At 44.7% G+C, this 20577-nt stretch overlaps 1 protein-coding gene across 5 annotated transcripts in view; it reads right to left on the bottom strand.

The window, feature by feature from the left end:
* The window catches only part of ip6k1 (inositol hexakisphosphate kinase 1), a 23670-nt gene extending 3955 nt beyond the window's left edge, over positions 1 to 19715 (bottom strand). The window contains exons 1-10 of one of the 5 annotated variants that reach the window (XM_069169582.1): positions 18791 to 19122; positions 17364 to 17517; positions 9072 to 9338; positions 8178 to 8320; positions 7583 to 7709; positions 4337 to 4577; positions 3864 to 4083; positions 1997 to 2206; positions 996 to 1229; positions 1 to 354 (exon numbers count right to left, since the gene is read on the bottom strand). The exon at positions 1 to 354 is cut by the window's left edge and continues 3955 nt beyond it. In XM_069169582.1, the coding sequence (XP_069025683.1) occupies positions 1 to 354; positions 996 to 1229; positions 1997 to 2206; positions 3864 to 4083; positions 4337 to 4577; positions 7583 to 7709; positions 8178 to 8291 (1500 nt within the window). In that variant the 5' untranslated portion in view covers positions 8292 to 8320; positions 9072 to 9338; positions 17364 to 17517; positions 18791 to 19122. Of the gene's footprint in view, positions 355 to 995; positions 1230 to 1996; positions 2207 to 3863; positions 4084 to 4336; positions 4578 to 7582; positions 7710 to 8177; positions 8321 to 9071; positions 9339 to 17363; positions 18084 to 18790; positions 19123 to 19516 lie in introns of those variants that run through there. The other 4 variants (XM_069169580.1, XM_069169583.1, XM_069169584.1 and 1 more) reach the window with 4 other exon arrangements.
* Between the last annotated feature and the right edge of the window lie 862 nt (positions 19716 to 20577).

Genomic DNA, 20577 nt, shown 5'->3' with positions numbered 1-20577 from the left:
GGGAGCGAGAGGAGGGGGGAAGGCGATGAGACTGGGAGCCGGGGAGGGGGATTCTGGATGTGGGTGAGGCGAGGGGGGGCGGGGGAGGAAGGAGTGGCAGTCTGACTTGGTGGGCGGGGCTTGTGTGGGAGGTCGAGGGCAGGAGGAGGGCGGAGCCATCAGTCCAGGTCCCCCCTGAGAGGACGGCGGCCCCGCCTCCGGGTTCTGGCTCGTGTCCGTTACACAAGGTGCTGCGGGGAGCGGGGGGGCGTGGGGCCCACCAGGGCCACACTGGGGCTCTGCGGGGGCCACCGGGGTCTTCTGCTGCCAGGCGGCGTGCTGCCCGGAGCCGAGGACTGAAGGGCCCTCAGGTTCCTACGGACACCGTCAAACACAAAACGTCAGAACGGCGAAATTGTCGTTGGACCTGCAGTATCGTGTTTGACCACCAGGGGGCAGAGACGTACCAAATGTGTGTTTTGCTGCGTTCAAATTGGCGTTGTGTGTTCGTGGTTGCAACGTGGGAAGTCGTGCGCACCGTATACTCCGCGTTCAGGTCGTTAAGTCGTAAAAACACTGTTGCTAGGCAACGTAGACGACGTCTAGAAGCCACAGAGGCTAACAATTTAGCAAGCTAAGGGGGAGGGGGTTTAACGTAACGCAGGAAGATGCAAAGTCAGGGAGGGAAAAGATGACATAATTTCCCTCAGACGTAGAATATTATCTTAGTTACGAAGACAAAACTCTACGTGACTAAAATTACAACATATTAGCTTAACGCCCGACAAAATTTTCTATTTCCACGTCCTCTGACATTTACGTCAGCAAACACGTCTCAACTCGTGACCTCGAAGGTTTTGCAGAAAATGCAGAAAGAGTCCCGACCTCGTGAATACCACAAGAGGGCGCCGTTCGCACGGACTCGTCTGGTGCGCGCGCGGTAAATACGACCGCGTTTGAACGCAGCATTTCGTTCACATTTTTTCCAACGATTTGAGCGTCTGCGTTCGTCTCACCTTTCCCTCGTAGATGATGAGCAGCGAGGACGAGTAGAAGCGGTACGACGCCTGCCGCTCCAGAACCTCCTTCAGGCTGCGCAGCTTGTTCAGGATCGGCTCGAAGAGGTCCCGCCTCAGGCCCTTCCCGTTGTGCATGTACTGGTGGAGCGCCTGGCGGAAGCCCTCGATCGACAGGCCGCGGCCGTAGTACTTGTTCCTGCACAGGTAGTGGCCGGTGCTCAGCTGGTACACCTGCAGAGACGGGGGGGGGGGGGGGGGGGGGGGGGGGGGGGGGGGGGGGGGGGAGCCGCTCATATCACCGTGACAACAGCAGTGACACCAGGCCTTTCAGACTTTCAAAATAAAATCCGACCACAGTTCGAAGAATCCAAGATTTGTTTTTGGACTGATATCCGTAGTGACATTAAATCTCTGCAGGGTGTGTGTGTGTGTGTGCATGTAAATAAATGATTATTATCATGATTTTTTTTTTTGTCGTATGAACTTGTAATAAATCTCGCAGAAGTGCCAGTAGCAAAACATTATCCGAGACCAAAACAGACAAAAATCGAAGAAATAAATGGAAGGAAGACGATATTTCATGTGGAACCGTGACACGGATAAAGATCTGATATCAGAGTTCCCATTTTAAGTCAAATTCTCCGACTTCCACTGACTTAAAAAGGTGAAATTTCATCACCTATAATGAACAGAAAAACAGGCGACAAGAAATGGAAACATTTCTGTTAAAAACAAGGCTTTTAAATTAAATTCACGTCTAAATGCTGGTTGCAGAGGCAAAGAATTAAATGCTACCAAACATACACACTGAAATGAACCAGCTAACTAACGTTAAATAAACACCAACTAAAATTGCAAACTGACATTTCCAGGACTCGGCCCGAGAAAACAGATCAAATTCTCGGACTTTCCCCGTCTGGAAAAGAGTTTTTAAGATTCCCTGATATCCTGTGACACCCGCGGGAACCCCCGTGATAAGTGCCGCGTCGTGGCTTTACCTGCATGCCACACACTCGGACTCCCAGCGTCGCCGACGTGCTCTGTTCGCACTTCTTCATCTGCCGGGCCGCCTTCTCCTCGGAGGCGTCGTCGCCGTGCTGCCTGGTGCCCATCTTCAGGTCCAGGATGCACGGGTACGAGAAGTGGTGCACCACGTTCTCCAGCAGGAGGAACTCTGGGTGGGATGCTGCCGTTAAGGGAGAAAATACCTAAAAAACATGTTTTTTTTATTACTTCTAAGTCTCAAATTGAACGTGAAATTCAACACTTTGCGACGGAGGACAAAGAAAAAGGCTGAAATGTGTGACAGTGAGAAATTTTCTAAATAAAAGCTTCTTATTATCCGAACTGCTTCTTGAATTGTTAACTTTCCAAAACTGACAATCTGACATTCACATCCAATAACTGTCCAGATTCAGCTTTCCTTTTTTTTTTTCATTGTTTGCGTTACTTTTCCAGATCTTTGCATGTTTTGTTTGACCTTTAATTCACTTATTAGGAGAACGTTTTAATTTGGAAAGAAATCGATCAATAACTGTATTAATTGTTTAAATTAAAATATAATCCGCAGTTCAACCTCCTTTTATTCTGAGGAAGTAAGAAAGAGCCAATAATATTAAACTTAATATAAGATAATACAAATCAAAGTGTAAATACATTAAATGTTTGTTATACTGGAAATACACAACAAACTGGAGTCTTAAAATTTCTCTTGGGAGATTTCAAATCTTAATTATGTTTTTATTAATGTCTTATTTGTTGTGTAGTTTTCTGAACGTTTCTTGCTCTCAGGTCTTTATCTTAATGAGACTTCCTGATTAAATAAAGTTGAAATAAAATAAAGTTGCTGCAGTCTAAACAGGAACCGCCGATGTAAACGTGATTTAAATATTAGAGACAAAACAATAAGAGGAATATGAGATATTCTGGTTCGTGTCTATTGAAAACATCCAGTTAAACACACTCGCTGTAAATATCCTGTTTTATTTTGATGGTCATTATTATCGCACTAATATTAAGATTTGATGTTCCTTTTATCTCTTTCTTTTTTCTTCTATTATCCGATGGTTTCTCGGAGATGCTCGGTGTTTGGACCGCAGACAGATGGGTCGATGCCGAGGACGGAGCGTGTGTCGCTCAGCTGTGTTTTCCAGGCAGCTGCGGGGCTCTTTGAAGCCGCGGATCAAAACACGACCTTTGACCCGATAACCTCGGACTCAGACCCGGAGCCTCGTCTCTTTATTCCCACCGGCCTCGCTCTCAGTTACCTTCGGCCGACAGTCAGAACCGGAGCCGTCATGTTTTGCGATATCTCAAAAGCACCTTAAGGGAATTCGGCCAAATTTGGCAAAACCATTCACTTGATACCGAGGATGAACAGATCAAATTTTGGGGGGCAAAAGTAAAAGTTCAAGGTCACCGTGACCCCAATTTGACAAACTCCCATGAACGTCGTATCTCAGGAACGCCTGTATGTAATTTCTTCAAATGTTACTCACGTCGGTCACTCGGCCTCAAGGGTGAACTGATTAGGAGTTTGGTGGTCAAAGGTCAAAGTCGCGGCGACATCATCTGTTCTTGTGAACGCAATATATAAAAAAAACTGCATAGGGGATTTGTTTAAATTTGGCAAAAACATTCACTTAGTTCCAACGATGACCTGATAAGAGTTTGGTGTTTATAGGTCAAAGGTCACTGTCACCATTAACTGTCTGTGAATGCAATTTTTCAGGAACGCCTTGAGGGAATTTCTTCAAATTTGCCACACCTGTTCCCTTTTGGCTGAGCAAGGTCAAAGGTCACTGTGTTCAATATCTATAAGAGTTAGGACAGATATACAAGTAAACTACATGCTCGGGGGCGGACCTTTGTGTCGGAGGCTGTGATTGGCTGGGGAAGGATACTGAAGAGCTTGCGGTCCTTGGACTCGGACCTCATGCGGCTGAGCTGCTGCTTGTGGCAGCGGAGGCTCCAGGGGTTGTGGCTGATCTTCTCCGAGGTCAGACCGCTGTTCCAGTCCAGCATCTGGAAGGGGACGTCCGAGTGGATCTTGGGGTCCAGCCGGGGACTCTTCAGCTCTCCGAGACTGCAGGGAGGAGGACAGGGGAGGAGTTTTATGACCTTAAAATGTCACTGTGAACTTTATATTACTTGAGCGGGACATCCAGACGATTTATTCAATTTACATCAATAAAACAGAGAATAGCAGAAAATCCTCACACTGGGACCTGACAATTATTTGGAAATTTTCATTGATAAATTATCGAAATAATTAAAACATTTTTAATTTCCCGTCTAAAAATAGCATTAAGTATCAGTTTCCCCCGATGGTTTCTTACTTCTCGGAGGTGTCGGTGTCGTGTGACTCCCTCCGGTCGGCCCGCTCCTCCTTGTGCTCGGAGGAGGAGGAGGAGCGATGGAGGCTGCGGCGGGAGTGCTTCCTCCTCGGCTGCTCCCTCTCCGGGGGGTCGCGCTCCTCGTGCTCTCCGGGAACCCCCTCCATGTTACTCTCCACGTAGGGGTAGGCCACCAGGTTGATGTAGCCGTCAGAGTCGCCTTCGAAACACACCAGCACCACACCTGGGGGGAGTGACCATTAGAATGTATTAGAAACGCCACTCTGCCCCGCCCACCTCAGGCCTGTCAATCAAACAGACACGCCCCCAAAAACAGGTCTTCTTGAATCTTCTTTTCTAATGAATGAGGGATTATTTTCAGATGGACCTCCAGAAAACTAATAAGAAGGAGTGACTTTAGCTAACAACACCGAGATAACTGATGGACACATTTGATTCACTATAGATTTGATGAGAGAAGTTGAATGGGAGTCTATGGAGCCGGAGGCTTTTTGGAGCCGACCTCTAGTGGCGCGTGGTGGTATTGCAGCTGAAGACACTTCTGGATCAGAACCATTTTCCGACTGGGAAACTTTTATATTCAGAACTTCACTTGGAATTTAACTGTTTTATTACTTCCGAGTTTAACTTTTAATTTGAAAGCGACATCGTGATCATTCCGTCTCACAAAAGTCACATGGTGTCACTTTACAGCTGTAATAATCAATATTTTTCTATTAACAAATGACCAAGCGACACTTTAACATGGCTGTTTTAAGAAATAACCACAACATTAAACCTTGTACCACAGTGTGTATTTTTTTACATTGAAGGGAGATTTAGGGACATTTTTCCTACAACACCAAATGAAGGAATATCTTTGAAGAAGCCGTGAAGCTGCTCTCTCTAACCGACTTAATGTTGGTTTTTCCTTCCATTTGTCATCCAGCTTTGCATCAAGACGCGCTGAATCCTCCTGAAATGTAATTGAGGAGCTGCTTTGTAGATAAAATAAGCCGTATAAAATGATTTATCGAAACATTAAGCTGTTATTTTTAGCTTTGTAAACAGACCAGAACATGTCGACCCCGCTGAGCGAGACACTGAACATCCTCCGTGTTCGTCCTAATTTAATTTCACTTGTCGGCGGGAAAAGAAAATCCAAACTCAGGAGTCGAATCTCCAGAAATCCACAATGAGCCGTCTGTTCCCGGAGAACTTCACACCCTCCTCGCAAGGAGGAATTTAATCCGGCGACGTCCAACAGTTTGAGGAGGAAACAACCTTGACGGATTCAGAAAGTCGTCCCCGGGCAGCTGTCTGTCTGTCCACTGTTATTTAATCAGCGGGACAATGGTGGCGGGCAGCGGTCCAGGACTAAATATAGACTCCGTATGGAGCGCTGTTGTCATGGCACTGGGACCCAGAAGACCAGCAGGATGGACTCACTGGTGCAGACACTGACACAGGACCAACAGCCGGACAGACGACTGGGAGCGTCCACCATGTCTCCAATAAAGGAACTCAGAGACGTTGATAACATAAATAATCAATAAATTAATATGGATAAATGAGTTCAGTCTATAACCCGGCATCTCCAACCTTTTTTGCTCCGAGAGCTACTTTGACAAAATGAAACTGTCCCGAGGGCTCCTCGTATAACATTTATTCACATAGCTGAGCTCCACCCAAAACAGCCGAATCGGCTTCTTTTAAGCGAAACGATAACAAATTGATAATCAACACGCACATCTTGTATCACAACAGCTTCAATTCAACAGCTTGTGCGTGTTTATGTTTCCCCTGTATGCATCTCTTGATGTTTTGAATTGAAGGGAGGGATATTTTCTGTTGCTACAATTGCGCAATGTTCCCTAAATTCAGTGAAACGGTCACAAACAAACAAACAAACAAACTGGTTTGAAGTGTCAAATAAAGTGTTCTAGAATAAGATCGATTGGGACCCTCCTGAAAGAAACACGGGTTAAAGTCAAAACCTCGTAGGTTGGACCTTGCGTGACACTGGAGGGCTTTTAATTTGGAAAAATTGCGCCGTTGACACTCTTTGTAGCTCCGCCCCCTCTGTTGCGGTCCAGCCAAAATTATTGCATTTCTGTTATTTGGCTAATTTATGAGCACCGTGTGCTTCCAGCTCAGTTTGAGAGTCTCAATAATTTGTAAAGTTTTTTTTTGTCATGGCTGACAGAGAGACAAAACCAACGAATCACCACGACGACGGCTGAATTCAAAGTGTTTTAGTGTCGGAGCGCTTTCGTCTGCTGGATCGGTCATCAGTTACACCTGAGGTCCAGATGTGTGTGTGTGTGTTACTACAGTAAAAGCGGAGACAGTCGAAGCCCCGGTGATGAAGAGCAGAGCAGCTAAACCTCTTCAGCTCCATTAAACATCCCGACTTCCTTCCTTCCGTCTCCCAGTAAAGATTATTCAGAGCAGCTTTGACTCGAGTCTCCTGAAAGAGACCTGACGTGCTCTGAAAGTATAATCATCCATTACATTATGACATCACTGATCTCAATGCTTTTAAAAAGATATCTGAAGTTTTTAAAGTCCTCTTTCGGACCACTTTAAGAACTTATATTTAATGTTGGTTACCTGAAGTTATAATGAGCTCGCTCTCCCGTAATATTTAAGCCAAATAAATCAATTGAAAAAAAGGAAAAGGACATTTTTTTTCAGTTTTCCGATAAAGGGTTGCCATGACATCACCCGTCGGTGCTGCGAGCTTTTGTAAAACCTTTAAAAGACTTCGTAGACAGTTTCAAGTACATTTTGCATAAATTATAATTGAAGGCTTTTTAAGGATCCATGAACACGATGCTTGTTTCATATTGAAAACAACATTTCAAGCAACACAAAACGTGAGGCACATTTAATTTCTATTCAAAGCTTTTCTGATCCGACAGCTTTTCTTATTGTTGCAGGCGGAGGAAACAGAACTTTAATATTTGTGTATAAAACTGTATTTGAAGCGTATAAACTAGTTACTGTCGTTTCTGTGGCTGTGAATCGGCTCATTTGTTTCTCGGCGCCGCGGCTTCTTAATCGATCTAATGAACTGAGCTTCGTGCTGCCGGCGCCGTTTGTGTTCTCTCTCCGACCGAGTCCGGTTTGGTTCCGGCCGGACGTCCGGGTTCAGACCTCCGATATGAACATCGCCGCGTCGCCACGGCGATGTGGGAGGACGCCCGACGTCGAGGCGCCGGGACGCAGAGTTCAGCTTCGACTGACCTTTATACTCGGGGGTGAACTCCTTCATCTCAGGAGGCAGAGACTCGTAGAAGCGCTGCTCTCTGCTGATCAGAGGTTTGCACACCGTGTGGTCGTCGTAGCGCATCATACTGGTGTGACCTCCCACCTGCAAGAGCGCACACGCACACGCACACGAAAAGTGTCAACAGGCAATTAAACAATAACAAAAAGTCCCTCCGGGGGAAATTGCACATTCAATTCAAGCAAACTCCAGAATATTTGCAGGAGCTTTTCTGCAAAAACTGTCTTTAATAGAAGCTGCGCTGAAAGTATTACAGAATAAAGTCACTCTTTTTCAAACAAAACTGGCTTTATTAACAAAAACATCTCATTTACAAGCAGAAGCTTCCTCTCCTCTCATCAGAAAAAAAGAGACTTTGTGCACCGAAGAAAACCGTAACAAGCGGATGGAGTTTGCAGGAAATATTATGACCTGAATAAAAACTAATTTAAAATCAAAACAATTTTTAAGTGCAAAATTCACAAAAAAAACAAACTTGAAATCCTGAAGGGACTGATTTCACCATTACAGCAGCTCTTTTTTTAATTATTCATACACTGAAGCTCCGCCCACCTGGTGTATGAAGGGCTCCAGTGGAACGCCTCCTGCTCGGCGAAGTGAAGCCCCTCCCCCTGGCCCCGCTCCCTGCAGCTTGCTGTCCATGTTGTTGGTGTGGGGGAGGCACATGGCTCCTGGCGGACGCACCGCGCCTCCTCCTGCAGCCGGGGAGGAAAACATATCCGGGAGGGTTACCGCGGTAACGCCTCTGGACTTCACAGTTCTGGTGATTTTAAATGATGCGGAGCTCTTAAAAGAGGCGGAGCATCAGTTAAAACAAACAAAAAAGAAAAACCATAAGGCTCTGAGTTTCCAAAATGAAACCGTCAATCAATTTCCCTTCAGTATAATAAAGTTTATCACTCAATAAATACCAAAGTTATAGTTTCTTGTTTTAATACCACACTTTAAAAAGTTTTTCTATGAAAATCCACTTCATATAATGAATGAAGAAACAGTTTGTCTTTTGAAAATATATAAAGTACTTTTGGGGCCTTTTTACTTTTAAATTAAAACTTTAAATCTGATGTTTCTCCACAACAGTTTTTGTTTTAAAAAGGGTACATAATTCAGCCATTAGATCCTTTCACTGTGTACGCTGGTGTGGTTGCCGCGGTAACACAGGGAGCCACAGCGGCGATTCGAAAGGAAAATTGTCACTGATCCTTCATTAACTGGCGTCCTGACTGAGCGACACCCATCCGCTGACCACGCTGACCCCTCCGACATCACTTCATTTATTTACGCTGGAAACAAACCGTCCGACTGCAGCAGAACTTCTTAACGTTCTGCTTTTGACCCGAACGAATAAAACGGACCCGACTTGTCTTCAGAGTTTTAAATGTGGGCAAAGTCACAAATTACAGGCGTGATGAGTGACCATCAGGGATCAGGGAGGGGGGGTCTTACCCTGGGCATGGGCTCTGGTGTGCAGTGACGGGGAGGGCGGGGCGCAGGGCACCACGGGCTGCTGGGAGCGCACACCGGCCCCGGGGGGAGGCGGCGCCAGACCGAAAAACCACCTCGCAAAGCCTCCAATCAGAGCGCTCCGATCCACCGCCGGCAGCGAGGAGACCCGACCGGAACGGGGAGGGTAGGGGTTAGCGGGGGGGGGAGAAGGAGGAGGAGGAGGACGGCAGGAGGAGCAGGGTGTCAGTCAGGCCGGGTCACCACTTCCTGTGAAGGCAGGAAACAAGAAACGACACATGCAAGTCAATGAGTTGGCTCTGAAAAAGTGCTGTTAATGGAAAACTGCTGCTTTCTTTCCCACGGTGGGATAAAAATCAGAATAAAAATAACCAATAATCAACCCCCCCCTCCCTCACTCCCTCCCACACACAAATAAATAAATGTCCATCAGAGGATACGCTCCGTGATTTTGTTTGCTGATGTTTTTGAATCTGAAAACATCATCGGTGATCTGAGAAGATATTTTGATTACAACCGGCGGCAGAATGAAATCAAAGCCCGTCTGTTGCCGAGTAACGTCGGAAACCAAAACAAAAAAACACCACAATAAGGGATTAACATCTGAAACAATCGTACTGCAGATGACAACAATAAACCGCAGTTTAGTTTTTAAATTACCACATCAAACAGACAAAGACACAAAACAAATATCACCGAGGTCGTTTCCAAAAGCAGATTAAATCTCTCTGGGAGACGAGTGACTCAATAAATGAGGTTTCTTATTTAGTCTAAGCAGAAGATGATGGTTGTGTCTATGAAATCTGGTAAAACATGTGAAATAACAGAGCACCCCCGAAGCTGAATAAAAAATAATGGGATTGTAAAAAAACTACCTTTTTACAAAAAGTTGTTTTTAACCTTTTCTATTATTGTTTATTTATTACTCGCTTTAGCTTTTTAATTTTTTGGGGGAAAATATAGCTTTTCCAAATTTTTTGAACATTTTTACGCAGATATGGTTAAACACACTAGTAATGGTCAAAAATGATGTGAAATGTTAATTTAAAAATGTTAAATTTTCTTAAGCAAAGAACCTCAAACACCCACCAAATACAAAACACCGCATAAACATGTCAAAAGTTGAAACTAGGTGTTTTTATGGAGTATCATTCAGTATAATTTGGAAAAGCTTGTTCTAGTTTTTCCAAATTTTTGGAAAGTTTTTCACATATGAGATCAAAGTAATTTTGTCTTTTAAATAAAATACGTAAAATTCAAGTCTTAAACAAACTTATGCAAAGAAAGCACAGCATGGACACAAAGATCAACTGTCTTTGTATTAATTTGAATTTCAAGCTTTTTATGATTTTTTTTTTTTTACATTTTCTTGTAAAAAATTAAGTAAAATTGCATATTTTCAATCAAACTATTGAAAGTGTTCTTGGAGGAAGCCCCCTCTGAATACAAGCACCGAAGGTAAACTGTCTTTGTATTTTATCGTCAGTGTCAAAAGACTTTTTATTGTGACTTTAACAACGAAGTTAGAGACTGAATGTTCAGCAGATCTTCAATCCTCCTCAGATTTGGATATATTTGGACATTTCCTCCGTGTTTGACTCTCAAACAAACAACAGGCAGACGAAACGGAAACAAACTGAAACTGAGCGTGTAAAGGAGAAGCTGCAGGCGGAAAAAACCTCAAACCGCCGGCGTGACATCGAGGTAAGAACTTCCTGCAACTGCCCTGTTTGTGTTGTACGAGAAAACCATACCCACCCACATACACACACACACATAAATATACAAATAAATAAATGTCACAGAGTGTAAACAGTGTTTCCCACGAGCAATGAATTCTAAAGTTAGCAGCAAACAGGGAACATCAGGGAACATCAGGGAACATCTGCTTCGCTCTGGGATCAGTGAAATCAGTCCGCCACTTTGACTCGAGTCCGCCGAGGGACCAGCTGTTCACGCTTTACTTTAAAGGCAGCCAAAATTATATATACAGTGGGTACGGAAAGTATTCAGACCCCTTTAAATTTTTCACTCTTTGTTTCATTGCAGCCATTTGCTAAAATCAAAAAAGTTCATTTTATTTCTCATTAATGTACACTCAGCACCCCATCTTGACAGAAAAAAACCAGAAATGTAGAAATTTGTGCAAATTTATTAAAAAAGAAAAACTGAAATATCACATGGTCATAAGTATTCAGACCCTTTGCTCAGTATTGAGTAGAAGCACCCTTTTGAGCTCGTACAGCCATGAGTCTTCTTGGGAATGATGCAACAAGCTTTTCACACCTGGATTTGGGGATCCTCTGCCATTCTTCCTTGCAGATCCTCTCCAGTTCCGTCAGGTTGGATGGTGAACGTTGGTGGACAGCCATTTTCAGGTCTCTCCAGAGATGCTCAATTGGGTTTAGGTCAGGGCTCTGGCTGGGCCAGTCAAGAATGGTCACAGAGTTGTTCTGAAGCCACTCCTTTGTTATTTTAGCTGTGTGCTTAGGGTCATTGTCTTGTTGGAAGGTGAACCTTCGGCCCAGTCTGAGGTCCAGAGCACTCTGGAAGAGGTTTTCTTCCAGGATATCTCTGTACTTGGCCGCATTCATCTTTCCTTCAATTGCAACCAGTCGTCCTGTCCCTGCAGCTGAAAAACACCCCCATAGCATGATGCTGTCACCACCATGTTTCACTGTTGGGATTGTATTGGGCAGGTGATGAGCAGTGCCTGGTTTTGTCCACACATACCGCTTAGAATTAACGCCAAAAAGTTCAATCTTGGTCTCATCAGACCAGAGAATCTTATTTCTCATAGTCTGGGAGTCCTTCATGTGTTTTTTGACAAACTCTATGCGGGCTTTCATATGTCTTGCACTGAGGAGAGGCTTCCGTCGGGCCACTCTGCCATAAAGCCCCGACTGGTGGAGGGCTGCAGTGATAGTTGACTTTGTGGAACTTTCTCCCATCTCCCTACTGCATCTCTGGAGCTCAGCCACAGTGATCTTTGGGTTCTTCTTTACCTCTCTCACCAAGGCTCTTCTCCCACGATTGCTCAGCTTGGCTGGACGGCCAGGTCTAGGAAGAGTTCTGGTCGTCCCAAACTTCTTCCATTTAAGGATTATGGAGGCCACTGTGCTCTTAGGAACCTTGAGTGCTGCAGAAATTATTTTGTAACCTTGGCCAGATCGGTGCCTTGTCACAATTCTGTCTCTGAGCTCCTTGGACAGTTCCTTCGACCTCATGATTCTCATTTGCTCTGACATGCACTGTGAGCTGTAAGGTCTTATATAGACAGGTGTGTGCCTTTCCTAATCAAGTCCAATCAGTTTAATTAAACACAGCTGGACTCCAATGAAGGAGTAGAACCATCTCAAGGAGGATCAGAAGAAATGGACAGCATGTGAGTTAAATATAAGTGTCACAGCAAAGGGTCTGAATACTTATGACCATGTGATATTTCAGTTTTTCTTTTTTAATAAATTTGCACAAATTTCTACATTTCTGTTTTTTTCTGTCAAGATGGGGTGCTGAGTGTACATTAATGAGAAATAAAATGAACTTTTTTGATTTTAGCAAATGGCTGCAATGAAACAAAGAGTGAAACATTTAAAGGGATCTGAATACTTTCCGTACCCACTGTATATATATATTGAATTGATATATATATATATATATATACACACACACACACACATACATGAACTTTCAATTTTGAACAGTCAAAAATAGTTTTGTAATTAATTGTCGCCTTGAACAATGCTGCAGCATGCAAAATGATAAACAGTTTATCAGAATTGTTATCGTATAATGAACTTCAAATCTGTGACTAAAATTCAGCTGCAAAAAAACGCATCCACTTGTGCAATATTTTGACTTGAGGAGTGAAGTTAAAGAAAGACTGCATTTTTAGATGTCGTTTTCACACGCAGAAAAATATCAGCTGACCGAGCCGACAACGCCGGCTGTGTTCCCCTTCGGGCGGCGGGTCGCTCTGTTGGTGGATCTACACGCGTCTCCGGTGAATTCCTGGCTCTCGGACAACAGGTGTGTGTCCGGCAGGCAGTGTGATGCACCGGGCTGGGAATAGGCTGGTGGAGGGCAACATCAAGGACGACTCCCCCCTCTCTCCTTAAAAACACCACCATCCTCCTCCTCCTCCTCGTTTCCTTCATCCCGCTCCCAAAATCCCCTCCTCGACTTCAACCCTCCTTTTACTCTCAAGGCTGAGAGGAATTAGAGAACTCAGACGGCTGCTGTTATTTAGCTGAAGCAGACGGTTCCATACAAACAACAACATCCAGGACTGGAGATTAATCGTCATCGTGCTGTAAGTGTTGTGGCCGAAAATAGGAGAAAAAGGAACCAAATGTTATGATCGTAACTTCTGTCCCCTGAAGGACGGACAGATGTCCACCTACGATGTGTGTCGTAGCCGTGACATTAAAGGCTCCAGAATTACTTCTATTTGGGGTCAAAATCAAAACTCATAACTGCCAGATTTTATTCTTTTATTTAGTGTTTGAATAAAGTTTGAAATCAGACCACTTCGCTCCCCTTAAATAAAAAACCTGATCTCTCTTGAACACAACAAAACTTTAAAGGTAAAGCTGATAAATAATTATAGCGTTTTGCATTTAATAATGCAGTGAATTGAATACGAAATACATTAAATTTAAAATCTCTGCTCTATATTTTTTTCAACTTTGTATATATGGGTGTTATTTTTGTGTGTGTCTGTTTTGTTAAGTTGTCGGACGTCTCCTGCGAAAACAAACCGATGACTTAAACTCCAGGAATAAACCGCCTGCTGAGTCCTGAGTGAAAACGTACGACGCGCTCCAAAAAAAACAAGCAAACAAAAACAGACAAACAACCCCATCTCTAACTGGGGCACCCCGTGTCCTGCCAGGTGTTTGTGAACGGGCCGAGCGGCCGGCCAATCAGCTGAGAGGATCTGCCGTGGGCCCAGGTGACGTCGGAACAAAGCTCGCTGCAGCCCGGCGACGCCGGCAGACTGATTAAGCTGCTATTTCTGACGGACTCAGCGAGTGTTTGTTTGCGCGGCGGGAATCCTCCCGTCCTTCAGCAAGTCAGACCAGAGAGACAATTAACAACTTCCAGAAATATCTTCAGTGCAGAAGTGACAAATTTTGGAGATTTGAGGCACATTTAAGGAAGAGTTTTAAAAAAAGGACGACTTTGAGAAACAATCTGCAGCAGTCCAAGAAACTAACGTTATGATTTTTACATTTATATATATATATATTTTTAAAAAAAAACACTATTTAAAGTGCTGTTTCCTTCTGAGCAGCCGTTATTGTACCAGGAAGAAGATAACAAATGTTTCCTGAACCAGCATTTCCTTTTACAACTTTTACACAGTGGAACAGTTAAGGGGAGGAGTTACAGTGCAGGTGGATGGATGGATGAATAAATGAATAAATAGATGGATGAATAAATGAATAAATAGATGGATGAATGAATAAATAGATGGATAGGTTATTAAATTAATTAATTAAAAAAGCATGAAATATAACCAAAACACTGCTCTCTGCTTCTGGTAATAATTAATCAATTTATTGTTTCGTCGATAAAAAATACCAAATAAAAAATGCTGACACACCAGCTACACTCGTTATGACCGGGCGGTGAAGTCATACATTCACAGCAGTTTCCTCAAGTGGGCGGGATTAACAACGGTGACATCATCAGACTCATTAGATTTATATTTTTAGATTTATGTCTCGACTCGATCCCGACCGGCGCTGATGTCACGGTAACTTAGACGACGACGACGACGACCTCTCGAGGTCGAGTGCTCGGAACAGGCGCCACCGTTGTTCTCCACCGACCCAGGGCATGCTGGGAAACGCCTGGCCTGATCTGAGCGCTGATTGGTTTAAATATAATGGTCTCTTTGATTTGACTCTATTTTTATAAGTCAGATTTTGCAGGATGAAAGTTTATTCTTTGAAAAACACAATGTTGTGATGTTGATGTTTACTAAATAAAAACATCAACAAAGAAAACAATCATCATGTCTATTTGGACTTTTCATTCATGTTCTGAATTACTTTAAAACTTTCTAATTTAGGAAGAAGAGATAACTATTCGGATTCTGTCCGTCACCATCTCGCTATTTCAGAGCCAAAAATGACCATATTTGGACGAGCTGGGGGAGGAGCCAGCGGTGGATCTGAGTGATCTGATTGGAAACCTGACGATACTACGACCCCCCCACCCATAGCTGTAACCTGACTGCACCACAGGCCTGTCAATCAAACAGACACGCCCCCCAAAAACAGGTCTTCTTGAATCTTCTTTTCTAATGAATGAGGGATTATTTTCAGATGGACCTCCAGAAAACTAATAAGAAGGAGTGACTTTAGCTAACAACACCGAGATAACTGATGGACACATTTTATTCACTTTGGATTTGATGAGAGAAGTTGAATGGGAGTCTATGGAGCCGGAGGCTTTTTGGAGCCGACCTCTGGTGGCACTCGCTGGTATTGCAGCTGAAGACATTTCTGCATCAACCTCATTTTTCAGACCTGAAGCTACGAACACTTTTATATCCGGTTTGTAATTCTGACAACACAAATATCTATGATTTTGAATAATAAAAGAGACTACTGTAAAATAATAAATAAAAGCTGTTAAATCCACCTAAAGCTGCTGAATTCAATGTTGTAGGAAAATCCCCAAAAATTCAACCTCAGACAGAAAGTCACGACCTTCATCACAACGCTCAGCAGCTCGTGTTTTTACTGCTGAGTGGATGTGTTAGTGGAGCGTAGCATGACCAGGCTGAACCATGATAAATAAGGGCTGGAGGTCGCTGCTGCTGACACACACACACACACACACACACACACACACACACACACACACACAAAAGCCTGGGAATCACACAAGCACCGGGGGAAACGCAGAGACACCGGGGGAACAGATAATAAATCAGGCAGCATCCGAGACGAAATTAAGTAATTGAGTTTTTTGTTTTGTCTTTTTGGTTCTGTTTGTTTGTTTCCAATCTGCTTTTCCACATTTTTTGGGACATTTTTACACAAATATCGTATGAAAAATGGTGTATTTTTTATTCGCCCCAAAATCCCCAACGGAAAAAGATGGAATTGAGGATGAAGTGAGAGAAAGGAGGGGATGATGAAGATGGAGAGGGGAGGAGGAGGAAGAGGAGGAGGAGGAGGGAAGGAGAGGAAACAAGGAGCTACTGAAGGACAAACGAAGCAATCAAATTAAGAGATAATAGTGACGGGTTCGGAAGGAACAGAGGAAGAAGTGTGTCGGAGAGGAGATCCAGCTGTTGGACAGAAACATGGAGACCCACGGGAAGAAAAACCCCGAAAACACATCTGTCACTCTCCAAAAAAATTACAAACTACAACTGGGAAAAACAGAAAAACACACACACAGCTGCTGCCCATGACCCCCCCCCAACCCCCCAACCCCCCCCCACCCCCCCTCGACACAACTCAACAGCTGCTGAGCGACACACACACTGGAGAACAATCCGTCCTATCAACAATCGGCTGGGTGAGACCACAGCTCACATCAGTCAAAACAACCACTGAGACACACACACACACACACACACACACACAATTATCAAATGATTGACTTGAAAACTGAATTATACTTCAGTGAGCAGATTTTTTTTTTTGTATTAATAGTTCGGCGACAGTCGGTGCTGATTTCATGCGACTGACGGCAAAAACCAGCTGAGGTTTGTTTACATTCTGCGACATTGAAAAAAAAAAAAAATCCTCTCAACAAAGTGGAGACGAAGGAGTCGAGGTGGTCGAAGTACGTCTTGTGAAAAGAACCATGGAAATACCAGAAAAACAAAAAACAGAATCACCCGTTTTAAAATGACTGAATCCGAATAGGAAACAAAACGGGTCAATTAAAACTTTAAATACAGGTTGCTGTTTTTTTAAATCCCTGCGATTTGAAGGCAAAACTAATATTTACACATCAGGCTTAAAACTGGCACATGAATGTCTCCTGAAGAGCCTTAAACACACAAAGAAGAATGATCCCAAAAACAAAACCAGAAAAAAAAGAACAGTAAAGTCCTCAAATAAACACTTTTAACATCTGCGCACTCATTTTTCCACACGCTGTGCTGCATCCCTAAAATCCACTTATCGAAGAGATGAGAAAATTATATTTTCTGGTACATTATATTTACAGCTGACGATCATATAGAAAATATAAATAATAATAAAAAAGATAAATTTTCTGCTATTCAGCACAACAACTCACCGGTCCGGTTCATATCACCTGCCCTCCATACGGTTTTATTTTCCCCAGTTAAGCGACCCCACCGTCTCCTCTCAGGGTTGTGACGGTGCCCGTATCCATCCACTACAGCAGGTACGCAACAAGCCCCGCCCACTGCTGATGTCACAACCCTCATCTTTTATGTCAAAACAAAGTTAAAAACATGATACGACTTTTCACCGCAAAAAAACACACCAGAGTTGTGAACCTGAAGTGGGATGATGATGATGATGATGATGATGATGATGATCTGACGTCTTAATTTAACACAGCTGACCTCCACTGCAATTCAAACTGAATCTAGTCCCATAAACATCATTTATCAGCATTAAAACACTGAAAGTTTCCTTATTTGTTGCAGAGAAGAGTCGACTTCCCTCGAGTGTTTGCACCTTTATTGTTCACTAACTAAAGCAACACAAAATGCCAATATTTCTACAGAAATACATCTAATCTCCTGGTATTATATCTGTGTTGCACAGCTTGAAGTTAAAATGCTTTTAAAATACCTGCCTGGCTCTCAGTGTTGTGAAAGTGTTTCCAAGAATCCACAGAATAAAAACCTCCTCTGACCACGTGGATTATAATACATTTATAAAGTTGCCTTTAAAATCCAGGGTATCGTAAATAAGAAATCTCCATGTATGTATAAGCTGGTGAATGTGTGATGACAGAAAATAATATAAAGTGACATTCGTATAGCTTAACAATAATATCTCACTTTTTGCTCCATACAGTATGAATTTGGTATTAAATGTTGTTATTTCCAGCTAACATCTGTTAAAAGAAAAAAAGAGCCTTAAATTTCATGCGCAGACGCATGAAAGACGATTTTTAAGGATTAGAAAAAGATAAAGAGGCTCAAACGAGGAGGGTAAATGAGTAAGTCACGATTCTGCATTATTACATGTACGAAGGGGAGGGAACAAAAAAAAATAATAAAAATGTCTTAAAGTCATTTAAAACCCCTCAAACTTAGTTTAAAGACGATGGAAACATCCAGTGAGAGAAACCAGGCAGTGCAAAGAGGAAGTGATCCTCTTTCCCTTCAAGCTGCTGTCACACAGACATCATCGATCACAGCTGGAGTCTGTGGAAACAAAACACACCACGAACTCCTACAAAACACCCTGGACACACACACACACACACTCACACACTCACACACAGACACACTCACACAGACACACTCACACTCACACACACACAGACACACACACACACACACTCACACAGACACACTCACACACACACACACAGACACACTCACACAGACACACTCACACTCACACACACACAGACACACACACACACACACTCACACACACACACTCACACACACACACACAGACACACTCACACAGACACACTCACACTCACACACTCACACACACACACACGTGTCTCACCGGTCTTGTTTACTTGCTGTTCATTACAGTCAGCGTGATCAGTCCTGCATCAACAAATAAAACCCGTCTGGCAGCATGGACATCTTCATCATCATCATCATCATCTTCATCATCTTCATCACACCCAGAGAGCAGCTTGAATAGCAGTTAGCCTAAATATGGTCATAGACTACATGTGACGTCAGGCGGTAATCACAGTCCCCTTTTTACCGATAACCTGTCACACCGCAGGTCCGCCTGCCTCCGCTTGATACTCCATCCACACCGAGCTAGCTTCGGGCTAATGAAACTTTTAGTTCCGGTGCTAACCCGATGGGCCCGGAGACCGGGGACCGGGGACCGGGGACCGGGCTGTTAGCCCGGCTGTTAGCCCGGCTGTTAGCCCGGCTGGTAGCCCGGCTGTTAGCCCGGCTGTTAGCCCGGGTCACCGTGTTAGTTAGCCGTCAGCTTCTTGACCTTAGCCTGGCAACATGCTAAGCGTGCTAACCCCGCTTACTTCCTCATTAAAATAAATAAAATCATCTTCAAATCAAAATCAAATCGTCACACCGCTCCGCTCCCCCTCGCCCTCCCCCCCTGCTCCTCTCGGGGGACCCGGAGCTCCGAGCCTCGGACCCGGACGGGAAACGCTGCCGTTGAAGTAGCCGTTCATGCTAACGCTAGCGGGCTAACATGACGGTTTGACGTTACGCAGTCTGTCGCCGAGCTGTCACAATAACAACACACCTGGGGGGGGGGGGGGGGGGCGCCCCACGCTGGGCGGCCGTCCACGGAGGGGTTCACGGTGGATGTGCTTCACGAGACCGGGCGAGGTTCATGGACGTCGGTGCCCCGGCTGCTGCAGTCGTTAACGGCGGAGAGAAACATCCAGACGGCTAACGTCACCGCAGCCGAGCTAACGCTGCCTGCTGCTTCTCCGGTTCATTTACAGTGACGGCGGCGCTCTGGCGCCCCCTACCGTTCCTACCGCCTCTACCGCCTCTACCGCCCCTACCGCCTCTACCGCCCCTACCGCCTCTACCGCCCCTACCGCCCTCTACCGCCTCTACCGCCTCTACCGCCCCTACCGCCCTCTACCGCCCTCTACCGCCCCCTACCGCCTCTACCGCCCCCTACCGCCCCTACCGCCCCCTACCGCCCCTACCGCCTCTACCGCCCCTACCGCCCCTACTGTTCCTACCGCCCCTACCGCCCTCTACCGCCCCCTACCGCCCTCTACCGCCCCCTACCGCCTCTACCGCCTCTACCGCCCCCTACCGCCCTCTACCGCCCTCTACCGCCCCCTACCGCCTCTACCGCCCCCTACCGCCTCCAGCGGCGCTCTACCGCCCCCTACCGCCTCTACCGCCCCTACCGCCCTCTACCGCCCCCTACCGCCCTCTACCGCCCCCTACCGCCTCTACCGCCCCTACCGCCTCTACCGCCTCTTACCGCCTCCAGCGCCCCCTAGCGCCTCCAGCGCCCCCTGCAGGACACCGACATCCGCCTGTGGACGTTCAGACCGTGTTGTGATGTTTATCCGACAGATTCTCGGGTTGTGGCTCAACAGCTGTTCATAGACTTGTTGACATTAGTTCCAAACTTCATCTTTAATTATCATCGATTATTTAATCAGGATGTTTTCATGGAACTGCAGGAATATTTTAATATTTTAAGGATGATACAAATAGGATTTTGAATTCAGGAGTTTTGATATTATTACAATAAGATGTAATAATACTTGAGTAATTACTGCAGGACTGATTGTACAGTACGCAGAGGTTGCCTTCAAGGACCGTGAAGACGAT

Source organism: Embiotoca jacksoni, unplaced genomic scaffold, assembly GCF_022577435.1.
Source record: "Embiotoca jacksoni isolate LCO1_2020_lvr unplaced genomic scaffold, fEmbJac1.0.p SCAF_46, whole genome shotgun sequence".
Taxonomy (NCBI): Eukaryota; Metazoa; Chordata; class Actinopteri; family Embiotocidae; genus Embiotoca; species Embiotoca jacksoni.
This window is presented reverse-complemented; position numbering and strand designations above follow the sequence as displayed.